This window comes from Physella acuta, unplaced genomic scaffold (genome assembly GCF_028476545.2).
Source record: "Physella acuta isolate Inbredline_101_S28 unplaced genomic scaffold, ASM2847654v3 ptg001099l, whole genome shotgun sequence".
NCBI lineage: Eukaryota > Metazoa > Mollusca > Gastropoda > Physidae > Physella > Physella acuta.
In genome coordinates this window covers 94,133-118,094 of record NW_026732616.1, presented here as the reverse complement: position 1 = coordinate 118,094, position 23,962 = coordinate 94,133, and the positions used below count along the sequence as shown (strand labels likewise).

At 32.5% G+C, this 23,962-nt stretch overlaps 2 protein-coding genes across 5 annotated transcripts in view; one reads left to right on the top strand and one right to left on the bottom strand.

Moving 5' to 3' along the window:
- LOC131955738 (uncharacterized) overlaps window positions 1–23,962 on the top strand; it is a 28,568-nt gene that overhangs the window by 3,544 nt on the left and 1,062 nt on the right. Inside the window, exons 1-8 of one of the 4 annotated variants that reach the window (XM_059319973.1) lie at window positions 19,412–19,595; window positions 19,950–20,095; window positions 20,691–20,771; window positions 20,910–21,140; window positions 22,308–22,533; window positions 22,753–22,923; window positions 23,326–23,485; window positions 23,740–23,870. In XM_059319973.1, the coding sequence (XP_059175956.1) occupies window positions 20,064–20,095; window positions 20,691–20,771; window positions 20,910–21,140; window positions 22,308–22,533; window positions 22,753–22,923; window positions 23,326–23,485; window positions 23,740–23,870 (1,032 nt within the window). In that variant the 5' untranslated portion in view covers window positions 19,412–19,595; window positions 19,950–20,063. Of the gene's footprint in view, window positions 1,258–19,411; window positions 19,596–19,784; window positions 20,096–20,690; window positions 20,772–20,909; window positions 21,141–22,307; window positions 22,534–22,752; window positions 22,924–23,325; window positions 23,486–23,739; window positions 23,871–23,962 lie in introns of those variants that run through there. The other 3 variants (XM_059319971.1, XM_059319975.1, XM_059319974.1) reach the window with 3 other exon arrangements.
- Window positions 404–23,763, bottom strand: LOC131955739 (uncharacterized). The gene is made up of 4 exons (XM_059319976.1): window positions 23,681–23,763; window positions 1,308–1,500; window positions 804–902; window positions 404–636 (listed from the first exon to the last, which is right to left on the bottom strand). Exons 1-4 carry the CDS (start codon window positions 23,684–23,686, stop codon window positions 404–406), a joined length of 531 nt encoding a protein of 176 aa, XP_059175959.1. The 5' UTR covers window positions 23,687–23,763.

Genomic DNA, 23,962 nt, shown 5'->3' with positions numbered 1-23,962 from the left:
GTGTGGCATCTTGGTTTTTATGGCGTTCTGCTTACCTTACCCGCTTAGGAAGTTGGAGGCTCAGGATGCAAGTCCCATTAGACTGGACAAAGACAATTTTATTTGGCAGAGATATTTCTCGGGTTGAATAATGACACCTATTTTTGTTTTATACGCCCAGATTTTTATAGTTATATGACTAGGATAAAAGCTCTCTCACTTTCTACATGTAGATCTATTAATTCAATTATATTTATTATACTCACATAACAACAAAAAGTAGACTAAAATTAAATTATAGGAAAATAATTTATTTTATTCTTTAAAGTTTCAACATTAAGGCACTTTTAAGTATAAATAAATGATTTACAAATTGTCATTTTTTTTTCCTTGATTCAAGAATGAAATAGGACATAAGTTTTAATTAATATAAACTGGAAGCAACAGTAGTTTTGGCTACTGTAGCTGGTGTCACTTTGATTCTTAATTCTGGAGGTAGTTTATGGTAAATGCAGTCCCTAATATATTTGGCTGGATACTTGTTGGAGAAATGAACTAAAACAATATGGCCGACATCTTTAAAGAGGTCAGCATGTTGGCATAATTCAGAAAGATGAGTGTGACCTCTGTCTCTAGCCTTCTGTACCATATTTTTACCTGTATAAAATAAATATTTTATGTACCACATTATACAACTTATATACAAATCCTAGCATTGAATTGTGATATAAAAATATGTGAATCAATTATGTCCTGATAATAAAATTACTGAAAGTTTTGTTTTGTACATATGCATGTTATTTTTATTTAAACAAGCTACTTGCCCCTCTCTTCGTCCAGAAAAGTTGTTTCAGTAATGAGTATTTTAACATTGAGAAGGTCTGGTGTTGGAGGGTTGGTAAAGATGTCAAATGTTGTATCTCCTGTTAAAAGAACAAAAACAATAAAACATTAACTTGTACACACATTTTGGGGAATAAATAATTACACTTTTATTAAATTGGCACTCCTAATGTATGTTTTTCACCATTAGAAATAATTTCTGAAATAATTTTCACCCCTTAATAAAGATAAGCAGACATAATTTCCAATGAATAAAAATTTTGCACCACACTAGCTGTATGATCATTATGACTAGTTGATTTCCAACATATCAAGTGTAACCTGGTTTTGAATTCTTGGTAAATAGTTTACATATTTTTTTATTTCTTTAATTACACAGATATGTCAACACTATATAATATAAATATATCTTAATAAAAAATAATTTTTGTTGAATACTTGTTAATGTTTTAAATCCTGCTAAGAACGTGAAACCCAAAACCTACCACAGTATGCAATTTCTGGTGTTATGACAATATCATGGATAACTTTCCCTTCTCTATGTAAAGCTGCCACTTCAAATCCTTGCATCCCTTTGTACTCTTGTTTCAGCTTTTTCTCTTCCCTGTAAAGAATGTAACCTTGGCTTGGGATGCGATGAATAGTTGGGAAAGCTTTCACAAAATATCTGCTATTAAGCTGTAACAATTTTTCAAAGATTTTAGAAACTTTATCTATAAAAATAATCAACAAAGGCAAAATTATAACTATGTAGATTTTAATTAAACAAATTTTATTTGATATGTAGACATATACCTATAACTATACAAAAATTAGTATCTATAAGTATAATGGGTGCAGATTTTAAATAATGAAAGAAAAGCTTGAAATTTCCCCCCCCCCCCCTCAAACTTTTGATTTGCGACCCCCCTTTCTCTCATACTTTCGATTTGCACCCCCCCCCCCTCTCTCATACTTTCGATTTGCACCCCCCCCCCCCGCCTACCTAAAACTTTCGATTTTCACCCCCCCTCCAACCCACTTTGGCGCCCCCTAAGGTCGGTACCCGGGGACATATGCCCCCCCCCCCCCCTCGCTACGCCTCTCTTATAAAACTCCCAGCTTGTGCGCAAACCGAAAGATAGAATAATCTATATATATAAAGCAAAGTACCCGACAGGGCACTTCCCGGCGCCGCAGGCGCGTCAAATTTGGCACGATGGTGCCTTGGGGCGATAGAACACGAGGGCCGGTGAAGGTTTGCCGAAAAGTCTACGGACAGGGGGTCAAAACTGACCTCGAGTGACCGGCGCCTTATATGGGCTATATTACGAAAAAAAAATTCCTCCGACGACCCCCATTGATATTTTGTGAGGTGGTAGGAGAACGCGTTGGGGTGTCACAAAAAACTCGCCATGTCCGGGAAAAATCGGGAAACGGGTCAAAACTGACCAGTCGTATTTCCCTATATAATCTTTTTATTTTATGGGAAAAACAGAGGGTAATTTGAAAACGGATTTTAGGGCACTAACCCTCTTTACATCTGGCTAATTTTTGGCATGCTTATGGGTAAATGGCTTGGCCGTAGGGCAGACCTGTCGGGTTGACTCAAAGCCCTCGACGAGGGCTAAAAAGTGAACGCGAGTGAAATTCTCTTTATATGAGCTCTATTACGAAAAAAAATTTCCTCCGACGACCCCCCTTGATATTTTGTGAGGTGGTAGGAGAACGCCTTGGGGTGTCATAAAAAACTCGGCATATCTGGGAAAACTTCGAAAAGGGGTCAAAACTGACCAGTTGTATTTCCCTTTATAATCTTTGTATTTTATGGGGAAAACAGGGTAATTTCTACGTAAATTTTAGGGTACTTACTCTTTGTATAACTGGCTAATTTTTTGCATACACATCTATAGATGACTAGGCCGTATGGAAAAACTGTTGGTCAGCATCAAAGCCCTCGAAGAGAGCTAAAAATGACTGCGAGTGAAATTCTCACTATACGAGATTTGGTCATTTTGTCTATGAGCAGGGGAGGTAACTTTTTAATGTAACAATTGTTTAATATTTTGTATACTCTTTTTAAGAAAAAACAAAAATCATAAAGTATAGAATTGTTTTAAATAGATATTTTGTTATAAATTAAGTTTTGTATTGTATTGAAATTGTAAAATTAATTGCAAAAGCAATTTAATATAGTATTTGATAGATAATTTTTATGAAAGCCCTTTCAGTTCTAATAACCTTGCGAGTAATACGTTTGCGAATATTCCATCAATATATGGGTACAAAAAAAGTACCCCACTGTATAAATTTAGGCCCTAAGCATTTAACATAACAGCCAATCACTTTTTAATTAATCATTCAATTTCTCAACTTTTTTGAAAACCTAAGCGAAGCTAGGCAGTATGCTTAGTAATACATAATATAAATAAATAATAGGCAGTATTTAAAATATCCGTGTTTTACCTACCATATGTCACTTTATCAATTCACGCATTTTTCCGGTACTTTAAATTTTTTAAATTTACAATAGTTTCATAACTAAAACCAATGAACGTGATGACGCGTCTATAATACACTACAGTGGTGCCACTCATTTTTGAAGTGAATCCTGAAAATCCATCCCAAAATTTTACCAATCCTGAAACTAAAACTTGAAATTTTTAAAAGCCTGAAACTTAATTTCCCACGGAATTTCAAAATAAAATGGACTAATATTTCATTCTTTTTGAGACATTTGATTCATATCATGTTCAATATACTTTCCTTTAACGTGGATTTATTTTCTTTGTAACAAGCTTCAAATGAAAATTAATATTTAAAGGATTGAGCATACAAAAAAATTAGTTTACAATGTTAGTCCCATCTCTAGGCCTACCCCATAATGTGTTATTCTAGAACTCCCCCCCCTATGCATGTAAGCCACAATACAAAACAACTGTTTATGTTACAAATACTTTGTTTATTAGGACAGTAGTCACACTTTGTCTTCTATTGGTAATACAGAAATGTGTAGAAATATCTAAGAACTATTTTAGTAGGCCTGAACTCCAACAAATGGTAGGCCTATATTACAAATGTACACTGTTCTATGCCTGCTTTTATATCATAACCAAGTATTTAAGTTTTTAGAAATTCCTATCTTGATTTAAAGTGTGAAGTCAGCCAACTGTTAAGTAACAAATATTTTACTAACCTCTACTTCTTGTTATTGAATAATAAGCCCACTATATGCACGACCCCTACTTAGATTGTCACTGTATTAAATACACGGTTGACTTACTGTAGTTATTTAGGGCTTTAATTATTAACAGCCACAACAAAAATCTAAAACCCTGTTTTCCCAATTAACAACCAATGGGGTTATCCATAAATGGATGACTCCATTGGATCAAGCTTTTTTGACGATTTTTACCTCCTCCTCCTTCCGTCACAAAAAGCCAGACCCAATTCCCTAAAATGACATCACACCTAAGCCTATAACCCACCTCAAAATTGCAGTTGAATTTTTCTTAAAATACGATATTTTTCCAAAATCTTGTCTGAACTCTGTCAACATAGAGTATTTTAATCGTGAAATAACGACTAAAATTCGCTTTCTAACAATGCAAAAGTGTGATGTCACACCATCTGAACCTACCCCCTCCCCACACACCGTCACAAAATTACGGACCCCCTCCCCCTTCGAGTGTGACGTCATTTATGGACGACCCCAATCAGTAGCGTACGCAGGGGGAGCGGCCGCTCCCCCTCTGGCCATTTTCAGTAAAGTGGCGCCTTTTTGGAAACTTTTTAAACTCAAAAGTTTAAAAAAAATATTTTTGTTAAAAAATTATTTTTGGTCGGCACATCTATGTAAATCACAAGATTTCTTTTTATTCAGCAATTACGCAGAATTGTACTAGTCTAGTAGCGTCTACCTTTACAACACGTATTAACAGCTGTATCAAGTTTGTCATTCTAAAAATAACCATTACGATGCATAGCAATTTTTAAAAAAAACCTCTACCGGTAGTACCACTTGGCAAGAGGGGTGTTAAGTTTAAGGCAACTGTATAATGTATTTGCCTAAGAATAATTGATCTAGAAAATATTATACTTAAATCTTCACACATAATTACTTTATATATACAGTTTTAATCGTGTAATTAATTTTTAAAAATTACAATACAGACTCAAATACAACTGATGTGGCACCTCCATTTAAATTTACTTATGGGCAAACTGCGTAGTATGGGGAAATTTTGACAACATCATCACGATGAAGTAGTAGTATTATGACAGTGTGGGCGATAGTGATTACGAACCCCCCTCCCCCATGGACCCCTCTGCTACTTATTAAAATCTATTTCTGAATCAGTATATATTTGTAATTGAATTATATGCATGTTTAGAACAGTCATCTAAAAACTGATGCTATGTTCACTCTGAGTTGGTTAACGCGTAACGATGTACCAAAGTACCATGCCGCCAGAATCATAGCTTTTGAAACAAGTAAAACTCTGTGAATATTGTTTTTGCAATTACCAGTAAAAAGGTGTGTGATCAATACAGTTTTCTAACCCATACCTGATCACTATGTTGAAAAATGATCTTTAAAGAACACAAAAAGTCAGTAGCTAATTAAAAAGTGCATGATCTGAACTAAATGACCGATATTTTAGTAAAATGTAAGGTATTATTCCGAATGGTCTTTTTCTATATTTTAAAGCGTGTTTTTATACCAACTTTGATTTTAAAAACTTTAATTATGCTGTAATACTTTAGCATTTATGATGACGATATATTTAATTCTGATTGTAGACACACAAAAAATTGTAAATACGAATATTGTCAAACAACTTTATTACATTTTAAAGTAATTATTGATTTGTTTTGACATTTCTAATTAAATGTGTAGTTATATACATATTTAAATTAAGAGAGTGATTATTTCCCCTATTTTGCTTGTCTTAATTAATGTCTCAGGAAATATTATGTCAAAATATTTTACAAGAATTACAAAATAGATTGTTTTGCGTTTATTGTTTTTGGTTGAAGTATATATATATATATATATATATATATATATATATATATATATATATATATATATATATATATATATATATATATATATATATATATATATATATTAGATTGATACATTTTTTGTTTTGTCGGCCTACATTGTGTGTTTTTTCTTATTTCTTCAAGTGCTACTTACAATTTATTTTACATCATAGCGAAGTCATGAGATACAGCTAGTAATTATATATATATATATATATATATATATATATATATATATATATATATATATATATATATATATATATATATATATATATATATGTATATATATATATATATATATGTTATGAGTGTTGTGTTTGTTTTTTCGTTTGTGTTGTTGTTTTTTTTTTTGCGTTCGTTTGTTTTGTGTTTAGTTTTTTTTTCTGTTCCCAAGTTGGTACATTTAAAAAAGATTTTTATATAATTCACGTATATAGAACGGCTTAAAAATTTGGCGCCTTTTTTTGCTCATTTCGCTCCCCCTACAACGAAAACCTGGATACGCCTCTGACCCCAATGTCCCCACCTATAATATACATGATGACGTAAAGAAATTTCGTGTAAGTTTTAAGTTAGTTCATATCGCGGAATGACAGAAGTAAGTTGTTTTTTCTACTAAGAAATAATTTCAGAAGTAACTACGCTAGTAATATACTCATGTCAGAGATGTAGCCGACTGCTAAAGTGAAAAGTTGATTTTTTTTACAAGCGGATGGGAGGGGGCAGTGACAGCGGCAATTTTTCTCAAACATGGTACTCAAGGTTTTTAAAACATTTCAAGGACGTATTAACACAGTAAAAAAAAACAATTCTATCTAGACCCTGCTAGATCGTGTAACTAAATTATAAGTAAAAGTTTTTTATCGTTCATTGTTAATATAAGATGTAAAAGTTATATTACTATTGATTAGAGAATACTATTGACTTTATTAGGGAGCTTGTAGAGAGTCAACAGTATTAGAAACTGTAAGAAAATCACGGCGCCCCACCTTTTTTTATCACTTATAGTAGAGTGATCGCTTGCATTATTATGATGTGTAGCATTTATTTTCTACTTTTTAGTTCAATCAGAAAACGTGGGTTTTTTTAAACTTTTTTAATGATAATTATTTTCTACTTTTTAGTATTTGTCTGTTTGTTTGCATTCAAATCTTGCTATCGATTTTATCTTCTCGCATTCACTTTTTTTTTGGGTAAACGAAGACAACTCGTAAAAAATACGTGCCTTTTCCAATCGACGTTTCTTCTGTCAGATTTGCATAGGTTTGTACACAAACACCACAAGAGGGAAAGTACCGAACCTTGTTTTCATCAAATTACAATTACTAGGTTATGTCCCTTTTTTGTACAAATATATATATGGGTCTAAAATGATCAATAAAATTTTTCCATGGATCAATTTAGTAATAATAATAATTGAATATTGTATTGTCATCAGAAACAAAGCTTCCCTGAAAATTTCAGCGCGCTAGCTAATTGGGAAGTGCCCGAAATTTTGATCGCAAGATTTGATTGGAAAAACAGACGCGAAAGCAAGTTAAAGAAAACGTGGGAATAAAAATAAACGTCGATTGCTGTTTCACGGCGTTCATCCGATTGCCATCAAACTTTGGGGAGTTCATTAAAACACTATGGGGAAGGATTCTTTAAAAAAAATCATATTTAATTTAGCATGGGCGGCCCCCCGGTAGGATGCGATTTGGCGCCCTGGTCTTTCCCGTGAGCGCTATAGCGACTACGTTTGGTCTAAACAGTGTGATAGACAATGGATAGGATGGGGCGTTACAAGCGCTCACTAAAATTAATCAGGCGTGTCCGCCAGCGCCCTGGTAGGGTGCGATTTGGCTGCAAACAAAAATTTCAGTTTTGGCCATGTAATACGTTTTATTTTAATAATCAGAAAAATTAACCAAGGTTAATCCAATCAGAAATTGAGAACGAGCATCCAATAATAGACCATTAGTAACGCTAACATGTTGCATCAGTCCCACTGATGTTTAAAACACGTCAAATAACTATTTTAAGTGTTAAAGAAAAAATCCTGTTTATTTGTGTCACTTTAGCGCATGACGTAATCTGCATCATCGTTAACATGATGCTGTTTGGCACGATGGCGCATGTTAGTTTTAAGGAACCAGGACCGTACGTGGCGCCTATGTGGTAGTGTAATCGGGGGAGGGGGGCTCCTTAGAGCACCCCTCTTCGTCCTTGAGACATGGGCGGTCATCGAAGTGTGTTCTACCTCATTATTTCGGTGAGTTATTAATGTACACTCAAGGTTTTCATGCGGTAGTGTAGGTAAACCCGTGTCCCGATATTTATTACCCAAGCGCAGGCATTGTTTACATTTAAATAACTCACTTTTAGAAAACAAGGTCACGCGTCTAAGAATATAGGATTGGTAACGCATGGATGAAACCATTCTTATATATTCCGTAGGACTTTCTTCTATTCCCTCGGCAACGCGCGGGGACGGGTACGCTAGTATATATATAATACACGTATAATACACGTATATAGAACGTGTTAAAAATTCGGCGCCTTTTTTTGCTCTTTTCGCTCCCCCTACAACGAAAACCTGGATACGCCTCTGTCACTGACCATCCTACACGATATGTAACATCCATAGCCTCACCCCGCCGATTGTAGGAAAAAAGTCACAGGAAAAAAAACACAGGAAAAAAAAAACACAGAAAAAAAGTCACAGGAAAAAAAGTCACAGGAAAAAAGTCACAAATATATATTTGCATGATATTTGTTAATATTTTTATGTATTAAATATTTAGAGAGTGCAAATTAACTTAGAATTAATTGAATGTAATGTAATGCGTGTAAGCTGTATACGCATAGGAATTTTTATAATTCATCTAAAAATATTTATTATGAAGTATGTAGATTGTAATTATTTTAAACTTAAGATTAGTAGCATTTAATAGAATGCTCCAAAGTCCACGTTTTTCATCCTGTTTTTAGCGCAATTTCCATTCTGGAGAATTGCGTTTATTAACCCGTCATTTCTGGATGGATGGATGAATGGATGAATGAATGTATGGATGTGTGTCCGCAGCTTTAATTCGTATCTCCTCCTCAACGAAGCAATATCGATGACTAGTTACAAAAACAATTATGTTAAGCAAGTTACGAGGATGAACATAGGCCAGAAAAATTCCGGGTTTCTTTCATGGATTTCCCAGAAAAGTCGAAAAAATGCAGTTTTTGGCCCATATCTCGGCAACCAGACCACTTAGCGACTTGAAACATGTACCAATCGATTCCTGCCATAATTTAGAACAATATTGCCGAAGAAAGTTTTCAAAAATATCCTTCGTTTGGTCACAAAAAAATTTTTGAATTAATTAAAATTTGGACCAAATTAGTAGGCATTTTATGCAACCACACCACACGCGTCATCACGTTCAATAGCTGCGCCATCACGTTCAATGGCTGCGACATCACGATCGGTAGCTAGGCGCGCAATGGTTTTTAAGTCATGTTACTCTATTGTAAATAAAACATGTAAAATACTGGAAAAAAAAATTAATAAAAAACGTTTTAATAACTAACCAATGGTTTTACTAACCCTGCTCTTGATTTACGCTACGACAGAGCTATTTTTAGATAACATAAGGAAATTGCGCTAAAATTGTCACTAGACTTTTTTTTAATTACTTGTTTTTTCTAAATACCAATATTAAATTACCGTGAAATGGTAAGTTCATCTGACTTGCTGCCCTCAACTCATGGCAACAATAGTTATGTTTAGTTTTACCACCTTTACTGCCCACATTTATCACGCTCATTACATAACAAAACTTGGGATCAAAACAGAAAGCCGACAAGGTTCAAAGGCTGTCATTGACGCATAACGTCAACAACACAAAATATGTTCGGACAATGCATACTGAGGAGAGACCGACCAGAGAATAGCCTAGAATTAACATTTCTACCGCGTATTTAACTAAATACGTAACAAAAGTTGAGATTGTTGTGTTAATTATCTTAGAGTATTTTTACATGCGATTGTTATAAATCAAAATGCTTTTAACGTCTATAAATAATTTATGCTATAAAAAAAATACAACACACAACAATAAACATACCAAATTTTACAATTCTTAACAAATTAAAAAAAATATTTCTAAAAAGATTTTTGTGACTTTTTTTCTGTGACTTCATTTCTGTGACTTTTTTTTCCGATAAAATATATCCACTGTGACTTTTTTTCTGTGACTTTTTTTCCTAGCAAAAACTGTGACTTTTTTTCTGTGTTTTTTTTTTCCTGTGACTTTTTTTCCGTTCACCCACCCCGCCCCCACTACTCCGTGACGCGACAAGCCGACGGTCGGCTCCTGTGATGTTGTATAACACTCGTACAGTACCGGAGCGGATGGCGGTGGTTTCATGGTGAACGGAAAAAAGTCACAGGGAAAAAAAAAACACAAAAAAAAGTCACAGTTTTTGCTAGGAAAAAAAGTCACAATGGAAAAATTTTATCGGAAAAAAAGTCACAGAAATAAAGTCACAGAAAAAAAGTCACAAAAATCTGTTTAGAAATATTTTGATTTATTTGTTAATAATTGTAAAACTGTGTGTGTTTATTGTTGTGGGTTGTATTTTCGATAGCATAAATTATTTATAGACGTTAAAAGCATTATGGTTTATAAAAATTGAAAGTAAAAATAAAAATACTCTAAGATAAGTTACACAACAATCTCAACTTTTGTTACGTATTTAGTTAAATACGTGGTAGAAAAGTTAACTATTAAAGAAATTTAGGCACATCACTGTGTTTTGCATATGTTTTGCCGTAGGCTATTCTCTTGTCGGCCTCTCCTCAATAGGCATTGTCCGAACATCGCGTTGTTGACGTTTTGTGTCAATGACAGCCTTTGAACCTTGGCGGCTCTCTGTTTTGATCCTAATTTTTGTTATGTAATGAGCGTGATAAATGTGGGCAGTAAAGGTGGTTGAACTAAGCATAATTATTGTTGCGATGAGTTGAGGACAGTAATTCAGATGACCTTACCATTTCACGGTAATTTAATTTTTTAAAAAAACACGATGAAAACCGTGGACATTCTATTAAATGCTATTAATATTATGTTTAACATAATTACAATCTACATAATTCATATTAAATATTTTTAGACGAATTATAAAAATTACTATGCGTATACAACCTACACACATTACATTACATTTAATTAATCCTAAGTTAATTTGCATTCTCTGAATATATAATGCATTACAAGTATTAACAAATTCCATGCAAATATATATTTGTGACTTTTTTCCTGTGACTTTTTTTCGTGTGACTTTTTTTCCTGTGACTTTTTTTCTGTGTTTTTTTTTCCTGTGTTTTTTTTTTTCCTGTGACTTTTTTTCCTAAAATCGGTTTCATACCCCACTTCCCTTCCCCTTCACTTTGTGGAGTTGATGTTACTAACCCTCGGGCATAGATCAGAAAATCTTGCCAGACTTTTGTCTCTGAAACTACATAATATTCGTCTGACACGTTCATCAGGTTGGCCGACTAGCCCACGCCTCGTGTTTACGTAATACGGAAATAAAATTCGTTGGTCAGAAGACCTGGTTACCCACGTCTGATTGAGCTTAATCTAGGCAAATGCTGGTGGTGATAAACGCCTCCGATCACTGAAAAAATGCCTAGCATCTACTACACACAGTCAAGCACTCAAACACGTGCTTTTTATTCCCAATGTAATAGGCCTATGGTAGGCCTACAAAATACACAAGCCTACTACTAGCATAAACATTGAGCACATATAAATCTATGTAATAGACCTATAACTTACACTACCTTGTACAAGCTAAAAAAAACAATTTTTCTCCAATGTTTATGTTATTAAAATTGTAAAAATGAGCAACTTATTTGTGTTTAAAAATATTACAAAATTAGCATAAAGCACACTGATTCTGATAAGACACATTTGTAACTAGACTAATTCTATAGAAGAAAGTTGTATGACATTTAAAGTAACAAGAAATTGAAGAAATATAAATATAATAAGATATGCCTATATTTTTGGAATAGAGTAGGCCTGTAGGATTGCACATAGATTACATAACATATTTTAAGAAGTTACATCATCACAAAAATACTATTGTTATAGCATCCTTCTCTTTGTATTAAAACTATTAGTTATATTTTCTTTAAGTAGGCTATTCACTTAAGTTAACTGACAATGAGCAAAAGAGATTTTAAAAAATACATGGTATATTTTGAGCAAAAGGTGCGAATTACATAACCTAACCTTTATAGTTTTGTAATAATGTTGGACCATTTTAAGTCCATACCCTCCCAGTATTTTTCCTCTTTCAGAATTTACCCCGGTTGTCTGAAAAAACTGCCATTTTTTAATGACAAAAAAATTCATAACTTTTTTGTTTATGGTCAGATTTTGAAAATTCAAACTGATCTGTAATCGGATTGACAGCCCCTATCCAACAGTTTTGTGACCTCTATAGAAAATACGTTTGTTTAGGCCTACAATACGAAAGCGGAAAAGGCAAGGGAGGTAATAGACAAAAATAATTTTAAAAAGTAAGCCGGAAGTGGCCAGAGCTTGCACTTGTCATCATCACTTATTGTTTTTGCTTTGCATTGACAATCTGATCCGACAACATCTACTCTATTTATGCTCTAATTTATTGTTTTTATATTTAAAATTTTAAAGCATTCATCTTTTTCTTAAATTTTTCATTTTTATTTCGCGTTTCATTCAATTGATACGTGTTGTTTGACTTTGGTGTTTCAACACCTGAAAAAGTTCTCACCGCATTGTCATTTGAATACAAACGTATTTTCATTTTGTGATATTGTTATATTTTAAATCTAGTTTAAATTGTTTTTATATAGATTCTAGATCTAATTATTATTAGTGTTTCCACAATATCTGATTAATTTTAATTGCCTAATTCGTTGCTTACTGTGCTTTGTTAAAGTTGTTTTTTTACTAACACTCTGTACAGTCAGTGTCAGTGGCACTCTATCTTACTATCTTAGTTATTTTTAGTTAATTGTACTGAGTACTGTAGTGACGTAGTCTCTGAGATTCTTTTAGTTTTTAAAAGTCAGACTGAATAACTTAAGACACTTTTTTTAGAGTTAGATCTAGACAGTCACTACTTTTGGTAAAAAAAAATATCATTAATAATAATTAGGCCTACTTTAATTAATAATTAGCCTTGGCCTACACACACAATTAGATCAGATCTAGCAGTAATAATAATAATTTAAATTGTTAAAAAGTTGAGTGTCACACGCAAGATAATAAAAAAATAATTATGCCCGCATGCGCAGGACAATAAATTTAATAAAAATAAATTTGATTGTTCGGCTAAAATCCAGGTTGGATTATGCTTCTGTAGTGTGGAGCGGCAGCTTTATATCTAAGCAGCGTCCTCTTCTTTCTTTACAAAAAAGGGCTATAAAACTGGTTACTGGCTTGTCTAGTAGTCTGGATTCTTTTCTTACTACTAAAATACTTCCATTAAATAAAAAGATAATATATACTAAATCAATTTTCTTATATAAAATATTCCACGAAACAGCCCCCTCTTACTTATCAGATCTATTTTCTTTTAACATAAAATTAAATCGTCGTCTTAATTTACCATTCCCTTATTCAACCTTTTTCCAAAAACATAGCTTCGCCTACTCTGGTTCTAATTTGTGGAACAATCTTCCTAATAAAATAAAGCTATCTAGATCTGAAAATATATTCAAATCTAAACTAAAACTAAAATTATTTAATGACCTAACTGACTCATTGTAACATTTCTCATTCATCTATTATATTCTCTTTTTTATCTCATTATGTATGATAGCTATGTACCATTGTTTCTTTATTCCACGTTTTCAGTGCTATGTGTTACTGCTATGTGTTATTGAATTGCTTTATTTGTTTAAACGGCCAATGTGAAAAAAGGCCTTTGTGCCTACAATTGTAACCGTTGTTTGAATTTGAATAAATTTGAATTTTGAATAAATTTGAATTTGAATAGCCTTCTGAGGGCTATTTGTAGTAAAATACCAATAGGGCAATAGACACTTCCAATTCCATTTAATAATAATAAATGTAATAATGATAATGATGGATAATGATTAATGATGTACTTACAGTTAATATACTCAGCTAGTTAGGCCTAATATTAATAATAATATATTAATAATAATATTTATACTAATAGTTTCGCTGTCTGTGTATCTATCTATCTGTCTATCTATCTGTGTATGTATCTGACAAGAACGCTCTAGAGAAAACACAAGAAAATTAAAAACATGCATAGTAATTCGAAAAACGAAGTATGACGTCGTCACATTTAGCATATAGTAGAAAATAATATCAAGCCGGAGAGTGCACACAGTAATATGACGTCATTGATTCTCGAGTAAACATTGAATAAAAAGGAAATTTTGTCTAATCTAAGTGGTTTGCGTGAAGAGTTTCTTTCATACAATTCTTCGGGTAGGGGCGAAGCCCCACCCCCACGTAAGAACGTCTGGGCCCCCCCCCCCCCCCCCCAACTCAAAAGAAATTTCTTCATCGATACTCTATAATAAAATTACCGCCTAATTAATGTGTCTAATCTAAAAAGTGGTTTTCTTGCATTTTCTTTAATGCGTTAAGATTTTCCCCTTTGTAAAAGTTCTTCAGTAAGTCAATGGCTTTATCAGCTAACAGACCACCAATTACATCAAAACGAGGTCCCAGGCTGCTTGTTATAGCTTCATCACTGGCAACATTTAAAATAGATCCACAACCCCCAAAACGTTCATTAACACAACCATACACAACAAAAGGAATTCCAATTTGTCTTAGAGCTCCAGTGCACATAACACAAGGTTTAACTGTGACATAAAGTTTTGAACTGAGAAAAACATCACGTTCATTAAGTCCATTCAATTTACAATAATCTCTGACTTGTTCAATGGCAATTATTTCTGCATGCCTTGTAGCATTTTTTGTCTCATTTACCTCGTTCCTCCCAGTTGCAATAATTTGATCATTATAAACAAACACACAACCCACAGGAACTTCTTGTGCTTGTAGATCTAATGCCTTTTCTGCAAGCTTTAATGCTTCTTCATCCAATAAACATGAACATCATTGACATCAGTCATCTAAAAGGTTGAGAAAAATAATGATTCAGAATAAAATTTAGGTAGCACCTTTAATCAATAGGTCAACTATAAATTGGGCTGAGGTTTAGTTTACTTCTCAATGCTACTGAGAATTATAATTATAGGAAGCTTAAGTTAAAAGAAAAACTATTATTTAGTTTGCAAAACTTGGGTAATTTACTTTTCTTGTAAAAATGTGTGTTTTCATGAAAAATGACAGCAAATAAAAATTGTAATAGCAATTCAAATTTATTATTATTATTAATAATATATTATTATTAATATTAGGCCTAACTAGCTGAATATATTAACTGTAAGTACATCATTAATCATTATCCATCATTATCATTATTACATTTATTATTATTAAATGGAATTGGAAGTGGCTATTGCCCTATTGGTATTTTACTACAAATAGCCCTCAGAAGGCTATTTGTACTTCGCTCTTTTTAGCCGAACAATCAAATTTATTTTTATTAAATTCATTGTCCTGCGCATGCGGGCATAATTATTTTTTTATTATCTTGCGTGTGACACTCAACTTTTTAACAATTTAAATTATTATTATTACTGCTAGATCTGATCTAATTGTGTGTGTAGGCCAAGGCTAATTAGAAATTAAAGTAGGCCTAATTATTATTAATGATATTTTGTTTTTACCAAAAGTAGTGACTGTCTAGATCTAACTCTAAAAAAAAGTGTCTTAAGTTATTCAGTCTGACTTTTAAAAACTAAAAGAATCTCAGAGACTACGTCACTACAGTACTCAGTACAATTAACTAAAAATAACTAAGATAGTAAGATAGAGTGCCACTGACACTGACTGTACAGAGTGTTAGTAAAAAAACTTTAACAAAGCACAGTTAAGCAACGAATTAGGCAATTTAAATTAATCAGATATTGTGGAAACACTAATAATAATTAGATCTAGAATCTATATAAAAACAATTTAAACTAGATTTAAAATATAATAATATCACAAAATGAAAATACGTTTGTATTCAAATGACAATGCGGTGAGAACTTTTTCAGGTGTTGAAACACCAAAGTCAAACAACCAGGGGCGGAACTACAGTGCCGCCAGACCCCGCAATGCGGGGGGGCCCACGCCATTTAGGGGCCCATTGCCGACCATAATCAATTTTCTTTTACAGTTAAAAAATAATTATTTTCTTTCATTTTTGACTTGATGGTTGTTTTGTAAAAAGAATAACGTAGCTGCTGTCGATTATCTTTATTTTATAGCCACCATCCCGAGTCCTCTTTCTCCTACAATCAAACACACGATGTTGACGGCAAAATTATTTTGAAAATAAATCCATCGCGTGAAAGATACGCAAACGTTCAAACCACTTCTATGACTTATATCCCCTTTTTAAATAGTCAAATATGTGTGCTCTTAAGCACCTTTTAATAGATCTGCTCTTAACAAATTTAAAAGCAATTACTTCTCTGAATTATTATTTTAAAAAAATACATAATAAAGAATGACAAAGCATGAAAAGGAAATGTATTTAAGATTAATAATATAAATACAAAAAAAATACATAATAATAAACATAACGCGAGAAACCATTACATGTACAAAGTTTTCATGCTTCATATTCTTTTGACCGACTTGCTTTCAGGAAGCAATTTAGCAAACGTTTATTATAACTGAGATTTTTTCTAGTTGGAAACTTCGAAGAATGTTACTGTATTTGTATTAAATTGGAAAATAAATGTATTACAAAAAAAAAAAAAAAAAAAAAGAAAAGCTGAATAACACTCACACAAATGACGTGTTGTTGTAACTTGATTTTAATTTTTAATAAAAACTAAATATTTTTAATTTTCTTTTAACTCGAACAAGCCCGAAAAGAGTATTCTATGTTGGTATTTTGTTTATATATATATATATATATATATATATATATATATATATATATATATATATATATATATATATATATATATATATATATATATATATATATATATATATATATATGGGGCCCAAAAAATTTCTTTGCGGGGTGGCCCTTTTTTTCTAGTTCCGCCACTGCAAACAACACGTATCAATTGAATGAAACGCGAAATAAAAATGAAAAATTTAAGAAAAAGATGAATGCTTTAAAATTTTAAATATAAAAACAATAAATTAGAGCATAAATAGAGTAGATGTTGTCGGATCAGATTGTCAATGCAAAGCAAAAACAATAAGTGATGATGACAAGTGCAAGCTCTGGCCACTTCCGGCTTACTTTTTAAAATTATTTTTTTTCTATTACCTCCCTTGCCTTTGTCGCTTTCGTATTGTAGGCCTAAACAAACGTATTTTCTATAGAGGTCACAAAACTGTCGGATAGGGGCTGCCAATCCGATTACAGATCAGTTTGAATTTTCAAAATCTGACCATAAACAAAAAAGTTAGGAATTTTTTTTTTGTCATTAAAAAATGGAAGTTTTTTCAGACAACCGGGGTAGACCCTGAAAGAGGAAAAATACTGGAAGGGTATGGACCAAATTTTTAAGAGTTTTTCACTAAAAGTGGTATAAATGCAAGGAGACTTCACCAATTGATATCATTTTATGATATTTTGTAGATTTGTGTATGCCGAATCCAATGATGCTATTTTAAAATAGTGTCTTTTGATTACATAACAGACTTATTTCATGGATTATGTAATACCCCCCCCCCTCAATTTGTTTTTTAGAACATCTGATTATCCGCGTGATAAGAAGTCATTCTTTAAATTAAACACTGTTTTATTCTTTTGCATAACGTAAAGAAAATATTAAATACACGCACATTGCTAAATATATTAAATGGATCAATGTCAAATATCATTTTAGTTTATATTCTTATAAAAAGTTGATACATTTCAATAACATAATAACAGTAGGGAAGAAAAATCAAATAAATTTAAGTTAACTCTATTTTCTAATTTTGGCAAGGGAGGTAATTTAAAAATAAACTCACGATAATAAAAAAAAAATGTGAATGCAAATCTACGGACGTGAATTAGTGTTGCAATAATATAATTAGCAAAATGTGAATGCAAATTGTGCGGATGTGGAAGAGGGAATTATTGTTAGAAAATTATAATTAGCATCTATCTATTTATCTATATATATAAAAGGCAATGCATGTCTGTGTGTTTCTGTGTGTGTTTGTCCTTTATGCATTACTACACCTCTCATCACATCGCAGTGAAACTTTGGGAAGTTGTTGAGAATATTCCTGGGGAGGTTTCTGCGAAAAAAAATATTTCAAATTCGCAGGGGTGGCGCCCCGGCAGGGCGCGATTTATTTTTCTCAATATACGGTATATAATAATAAAAAGTCGATTTTGGTTTGACATCGTTCATCTGCTAGCCATGAGACTTTGGGGGGTTCAAAATAACACTCTAAGGAAGGGTTCTGTAAAAAAATAATTTTTAATTTCGCAAGGGCGGCGCCACGGTAGGGTGCGATTTTCCTCTATACCGTTCATCCGATACTCCTACTCAATGGTAGGGTTCTGCAAAAAAATATTGTTTAATATTGCAAGGGCGGCGCCCTCGGGGGGAGCAATTTTTTTCTGTATACACGTTATATAAAAAATAAAACTCGGATGCGGTTCATCCGAGTGCCATGAAACTTTAGGGAGTAGATGAGAATACTCCCGAGAATAGTTCTGCGAAAAAGAAAAATAAAGTTTCTTATGGGCGGCGCCATATAAGGTACAACTTTCGTCAATACACGGTTTGGCGCACAGAGTTTTAGAGCGACTATGTTGGCACTTGGCATCCGTTAATCGAGCGTCCTGCATAGCGAGTAAGGGGTACTAATATATTTAGCGGTGAAACTACAACAGGCTTCTAAAAATAACTTTGTAACGCGAGGAAATCATTCTGTACAGTTTCGTCACCTTGCGAAAGATGAAAAAAATAACTTTTTGAATATGAGGAGGCTACTGTAGAGTTTCGTCACTTTGCGAATGATGCAATAAGATTGGATTCGGCATACAAAAATCTACAAAATATCATAAAATGATATCAATTGGTGAAGGCTCCTTGCTTTTATACCACTTTTAGTGAAAAACTCTTAAAAATTTGGTCCATACCCTCCCAGTATTTTTCCTCTTTCAGGGTCTACCCCGGTTGTCTGAAAAAACTGCCATTTTTTAATGACAAAAAAATTCACAACTTTTTTGTTTATGGTCAGATTTTGAAAATTCAAACTGATCTGTAATCGGATTGACAGCCCCTATCCAACAGTTTTGTGACCTCTATAGAAAATACGTTTGTTTAGGCCTACAATACGAAAGCGGAAAAGGCAAGGGAGGTAATAGACAAAAATAATTTTAAAAAGTAAGCCGGAAGTGGCCAGAGCTTGCACTTGTCATCATCACTTATTGTTTTTGCTTTGCATTGACAATCTGATCCGACAACATCTACTCTATTTATGCTCTAATTTATTGTTTTTATATTTAAAATTTTAAAGCATTCATCTTTTTCTTAAATTTTTCATTTTTATTTCGCGTTTCATTCAATTGATACGTGTTGTTTGACTTTGGTGTTTCAACACCTGAAAAAGTTCTCACCGCATTGTCATTTGAATACAAACGTATTTTCATTTTGTGATATTGTTATATTTTAAATCTAGTTTAAATTGTTTTTATATAGATTCTAGATCTAATTATTATTAGTGTTTCCACAATATCTGATTAATTTTAATTGCCTAATTCGTTGCTTACTGTGCTTTGTTAAAGTTGTTTTTTTAACTAACACTCTGTACAGTCAGTGTCAGTGGCACTCTAACTCTAAATAAAAGTTTTTCTTTTAACTTAAGCTTCCTATAATTATAATTCTCAGTAGCATTGAGAAGTAAACTAAACCTCAGCCCAATTTATAGTTGACCTATTGATTAAAGGTGCTACCTAAATTTTATTCTGAATCATTATTTTTCTCAACCTTTTAGATGACTGATGTCAATGATGTTCATGTTTATTGGATGAAGAAGCCTTAAAGCTTGCAGAAAAGGCATTAGATCTACAAGCACAAGAAGTTCCTGTGGGTTGTGTGTTTGTTTATAATGATCAAATTATTGCAACTGGGAGGAACGAGGTAAATGAGACAAAAAATGCTACAAGGCATGCAGAAATAATTGCCATTGAACAAGTCAGAGATTATTGTAAATTGAATGGACTTAATGAACGTGATGTTTTTCTCAGTTCAACACTTTATGTCACAGTTGAACCTTGTGTTATGTGCACTGGAGCTCTAAGACAAATTGGAATTCCTTTTGTTGTGTATGGTTGTGCTAATGAACGTTTTGGAGGTTGTGGATCTATTTTAAATGTTGCCAGTGATGAAGCTATAACAAGCAGCCTGGGACCTCGTTTTTATGTAATTGGTGGTCTGTTAGTTGATAAAGCCATTGACTTACTGAAGACCTTTAACAAAGGGGAAAATCTTAACGCTCCTGATACCAAAAGAAAAAAAAATTACAAATGTATGCAAGGTTATTGCTTTACTCTATTATTTTTCTTTGAGACTGGTAAATGTTGAGCTTTAAGTCTGTCCAGTCTCTGACTTGATTAAATGATTTTTGGCTGCTATTTTACTATCACAATTTTCCTTCTTTAAAGTTTGTTGAACTCAAAAACTGTCTACATTTTTTTAAAAATGTTGTAATGTTTATTTTATTTCAAAATTTCAGTAATTTAATTATACTGAAAAGTCAAAGTCACAGGCTGTTTTCTCAGCTTCACAAGCAAAAGCTGCTCGTCAAGTACCTGAAGTATGTACCTTGCATATTTTCTTTCTAAATTTCATTTTTTTAAAGCTTTCAGTTTATTCAATTTTTGATTGTAATTTATTTCTACTTATTTTTGAGGGAAATATTTTCTGAGTTTAAAATGCAGAACTTTTTTTATAGTGTCACCCATTACTTACAACCATTCAAGAGGAACTATGCTACATCTGAAGTTAGTAAGGTTAAAAGTGAAAGTAGGAAGAGGCTGGTGATTCTGGGAACAGGCTGGAGCAGTTACAGTGTGTTGAAAACAGTCAACAAAAACATTTATGATGTCATTGTCATTAGTCCACGAAATCACTTTCTGTTTACACCTCTTCTTGCAAGTACTACAGTGGGCACACTGGAATTTAGGTTTGTATCTTTTGCTCATTCAAGATTGATTTACATTTTACTTTCTCGTATATAAGAAGTATAGAGAAAGTCTTGTAATCGTGCAATCTTGTCCGTATGTCTGGGTGTCTGTCTGTCTGTGTGTAAACACGATAATTTGAGTACCGTTACAGCTAGGTTGATGAAATTTCATATATAAGTATTTTATCAAAATCGTAGATCCTGATCAACTTTTGAGCGATTTCCGATAACCAGAAGTGGTACTTTTTCTACTTTGAATTTTTCAAAAGCCTATAACTTGAGTACTATTTCAGATAGATAAATGAAATTTTACATGCAAGTAAAAGATCTAATTCTCTACCTTCTGTCAAATTTTAGGTAATTTCCGTTGAACGGAAGTACTAATTTACGCTATTTCCTATTTCTCAAAAAACGCATGTAAATTTACAAAATTATAATATTACTGCGCACTATTATGCACATTTTGTTTTTGCGTTCGCTTGGTGCGCAATTCTTTTTTCTATGAGATTCTATTCTATTTTTAAAAGTTAGTAATTAAAAATCATGCCTATATTCCAAGTTATATAAGAATATTCGAGAAAGTTTATGGGAGATCACTCCCGGTTTATTTTTATTAATCGCGGTTATTGAATAGGAAAATGTCACTTACTAATAAAAATAAAATTTACTTTAAATAAACCGGGGGAGGGGGGGGGGGCTTTAAAATTTATAGAATAGCATTATGTTAAAGTTCTTGATAGTGAAAGTTTAAATTTTGTTTCAAGAAATTGTAGTGTAATAAATAAAATGTGAAGTATCTTTAAAAATTATGTCAACTTTATAAATTATAGCACAGTCTATTTGTTCATTGGGATCGAGGAGCTGTTGTTTAAAGAAGAATAGAAATACATTTCTTTTGCTCTATTAGATATCTAATGTTGGCACTATTTTTTTATATTAAGTTCCTAATTTTCATACCTTTTATCATCCTGCACTCACAATGGATTTATAAACCATGTTTACTTTATAGCATCCTTGCCAGATAACATATTCAGTGAAAATTTATTTTTAAAATACTTATAACTTTTGTTCTTGACAGAATTTTCAACAAATAAAGTGTGATATTGTTATAGCAGTTAAATTTTTTAAAGTGGAATTCTCCAGTTGTATTTATTTTTCAACTTGTAGATCTATTATAGAGCCAGTACGAAACACAGGTTTCAGGGACTCAGCTCACTACCACCTTTCATATGCCACTCACCTTGACACAAAAAAACAGGAAATCAATTGTACAAGTGTATTAAAGCCCAGCCTGCAATATTCCTTACGTTATGATAAGCTTGTCATAGGAGTGGGGGCCTTGACTAACACATTTGGAGTGCCTGGTGTGCAAGAAAATGCATTTTTTCTCAAAGTAATTGTTTTTAAATAAATTCAAACAATTAAAAATTACATTAAAGAGTATTTCTTTTAATAATACTCACAACTGTTTTTATTTTTACTTAAAATATGTGTTGTTTTCTTAATTTCCCAATATTAAAACCCCTCAATTTGCTCTATGTATTATAAATTAATCTAGTTTTATACGAGTTACAAAAAATGTTCACAAAAAAGTTGTAAAATATTTTCTCAGGAAATTGCAGATGCAAGAAGAATAAGAAACAGAATCTTAAACAATTTTGAGCTGTCAGTCCAACCTAATATAGATCCAAAAGAACAGCAGAGGCTGCTGCAAATTGTGATAGTTGGAGGAGGCCCAACAGGTGTTGAATTTGGTGCTGAATTGTATGACTTTGTAGAACAGGTACTAAAATCTGTTTAACAAAGACTGTTTTTTTACTTTATTAAATTTTTTAGTGGCATATGCTTGTAAAGCATATTGACCATAATAGCACAACTTAGCACAACATGATTTTAGATTTAACTAGCCAACTTGTGTTAATCATTCAAAATGGGGGGGGGGGGGGGGGGGACATGTAATACCCCTCATACACAATGCATTTTTTAAATTAAAATTTACCAATCCTTGGGATATTATTCCTCTCTATAGGAAAATATACATAAAATAACTCTTCCTTCTACATATTCTAGTTTACAAACACAGTCAACTTAACACTTATAAATATAAATAAATGTCAAAATCCTTTTGCAAGCTAGGTGAAACACATTTCATTTCCTATCCAACATTTATTCTTTAACTCATCAGGATTTGGTCAGACTTTATAGACAACAATCTAAGCAAGTCAGAGTTACTCTTGTAGAGTCCAATAAAATCCTGTCTTCATTTGATACAAGACTGCAAGCCTATGCAGAGAGGAAAATGAAACAGAGGAAAGGTTTCAACATTTTGCAGACAACTGTTATAGGTTAATTTTGCTTGGTTAAATTTTCTTTGACTTATGACATTAAATTAAACATATTTCCTCTAACTCTAAAAATAATTATCAGTACGAATATTCTGCCTGTATTGCTATGTCAGAAAGTTGAGAAAGGATCAGCCATATTATATTAGGCATTCAGGCTATTAATCTTAGCAAATAATCAGTTTTAGTATTTCTGACCTGCATTTATAGAAGTAACCAAAATATTTATCAGCATTTGTTTTATTTATTATTTTCAGAAGTTAAACCTGATAGTGTAAAACTTAAGGATGGCACTTCGATTCCTTGTGCACTTGTTGTATGGAGCACAGGCCTTGCACCACGTGACTTTACAAAAACACTTAACCTCACCAAAAATAAAAGTGGCCAGGTAATTTATAGAGATATAAGGCAAACCAGTTTTTGTAATGCAACTAAAATTGCTAACATTGTCACTTATTTTTTCATTAGTTGTGTAATTTT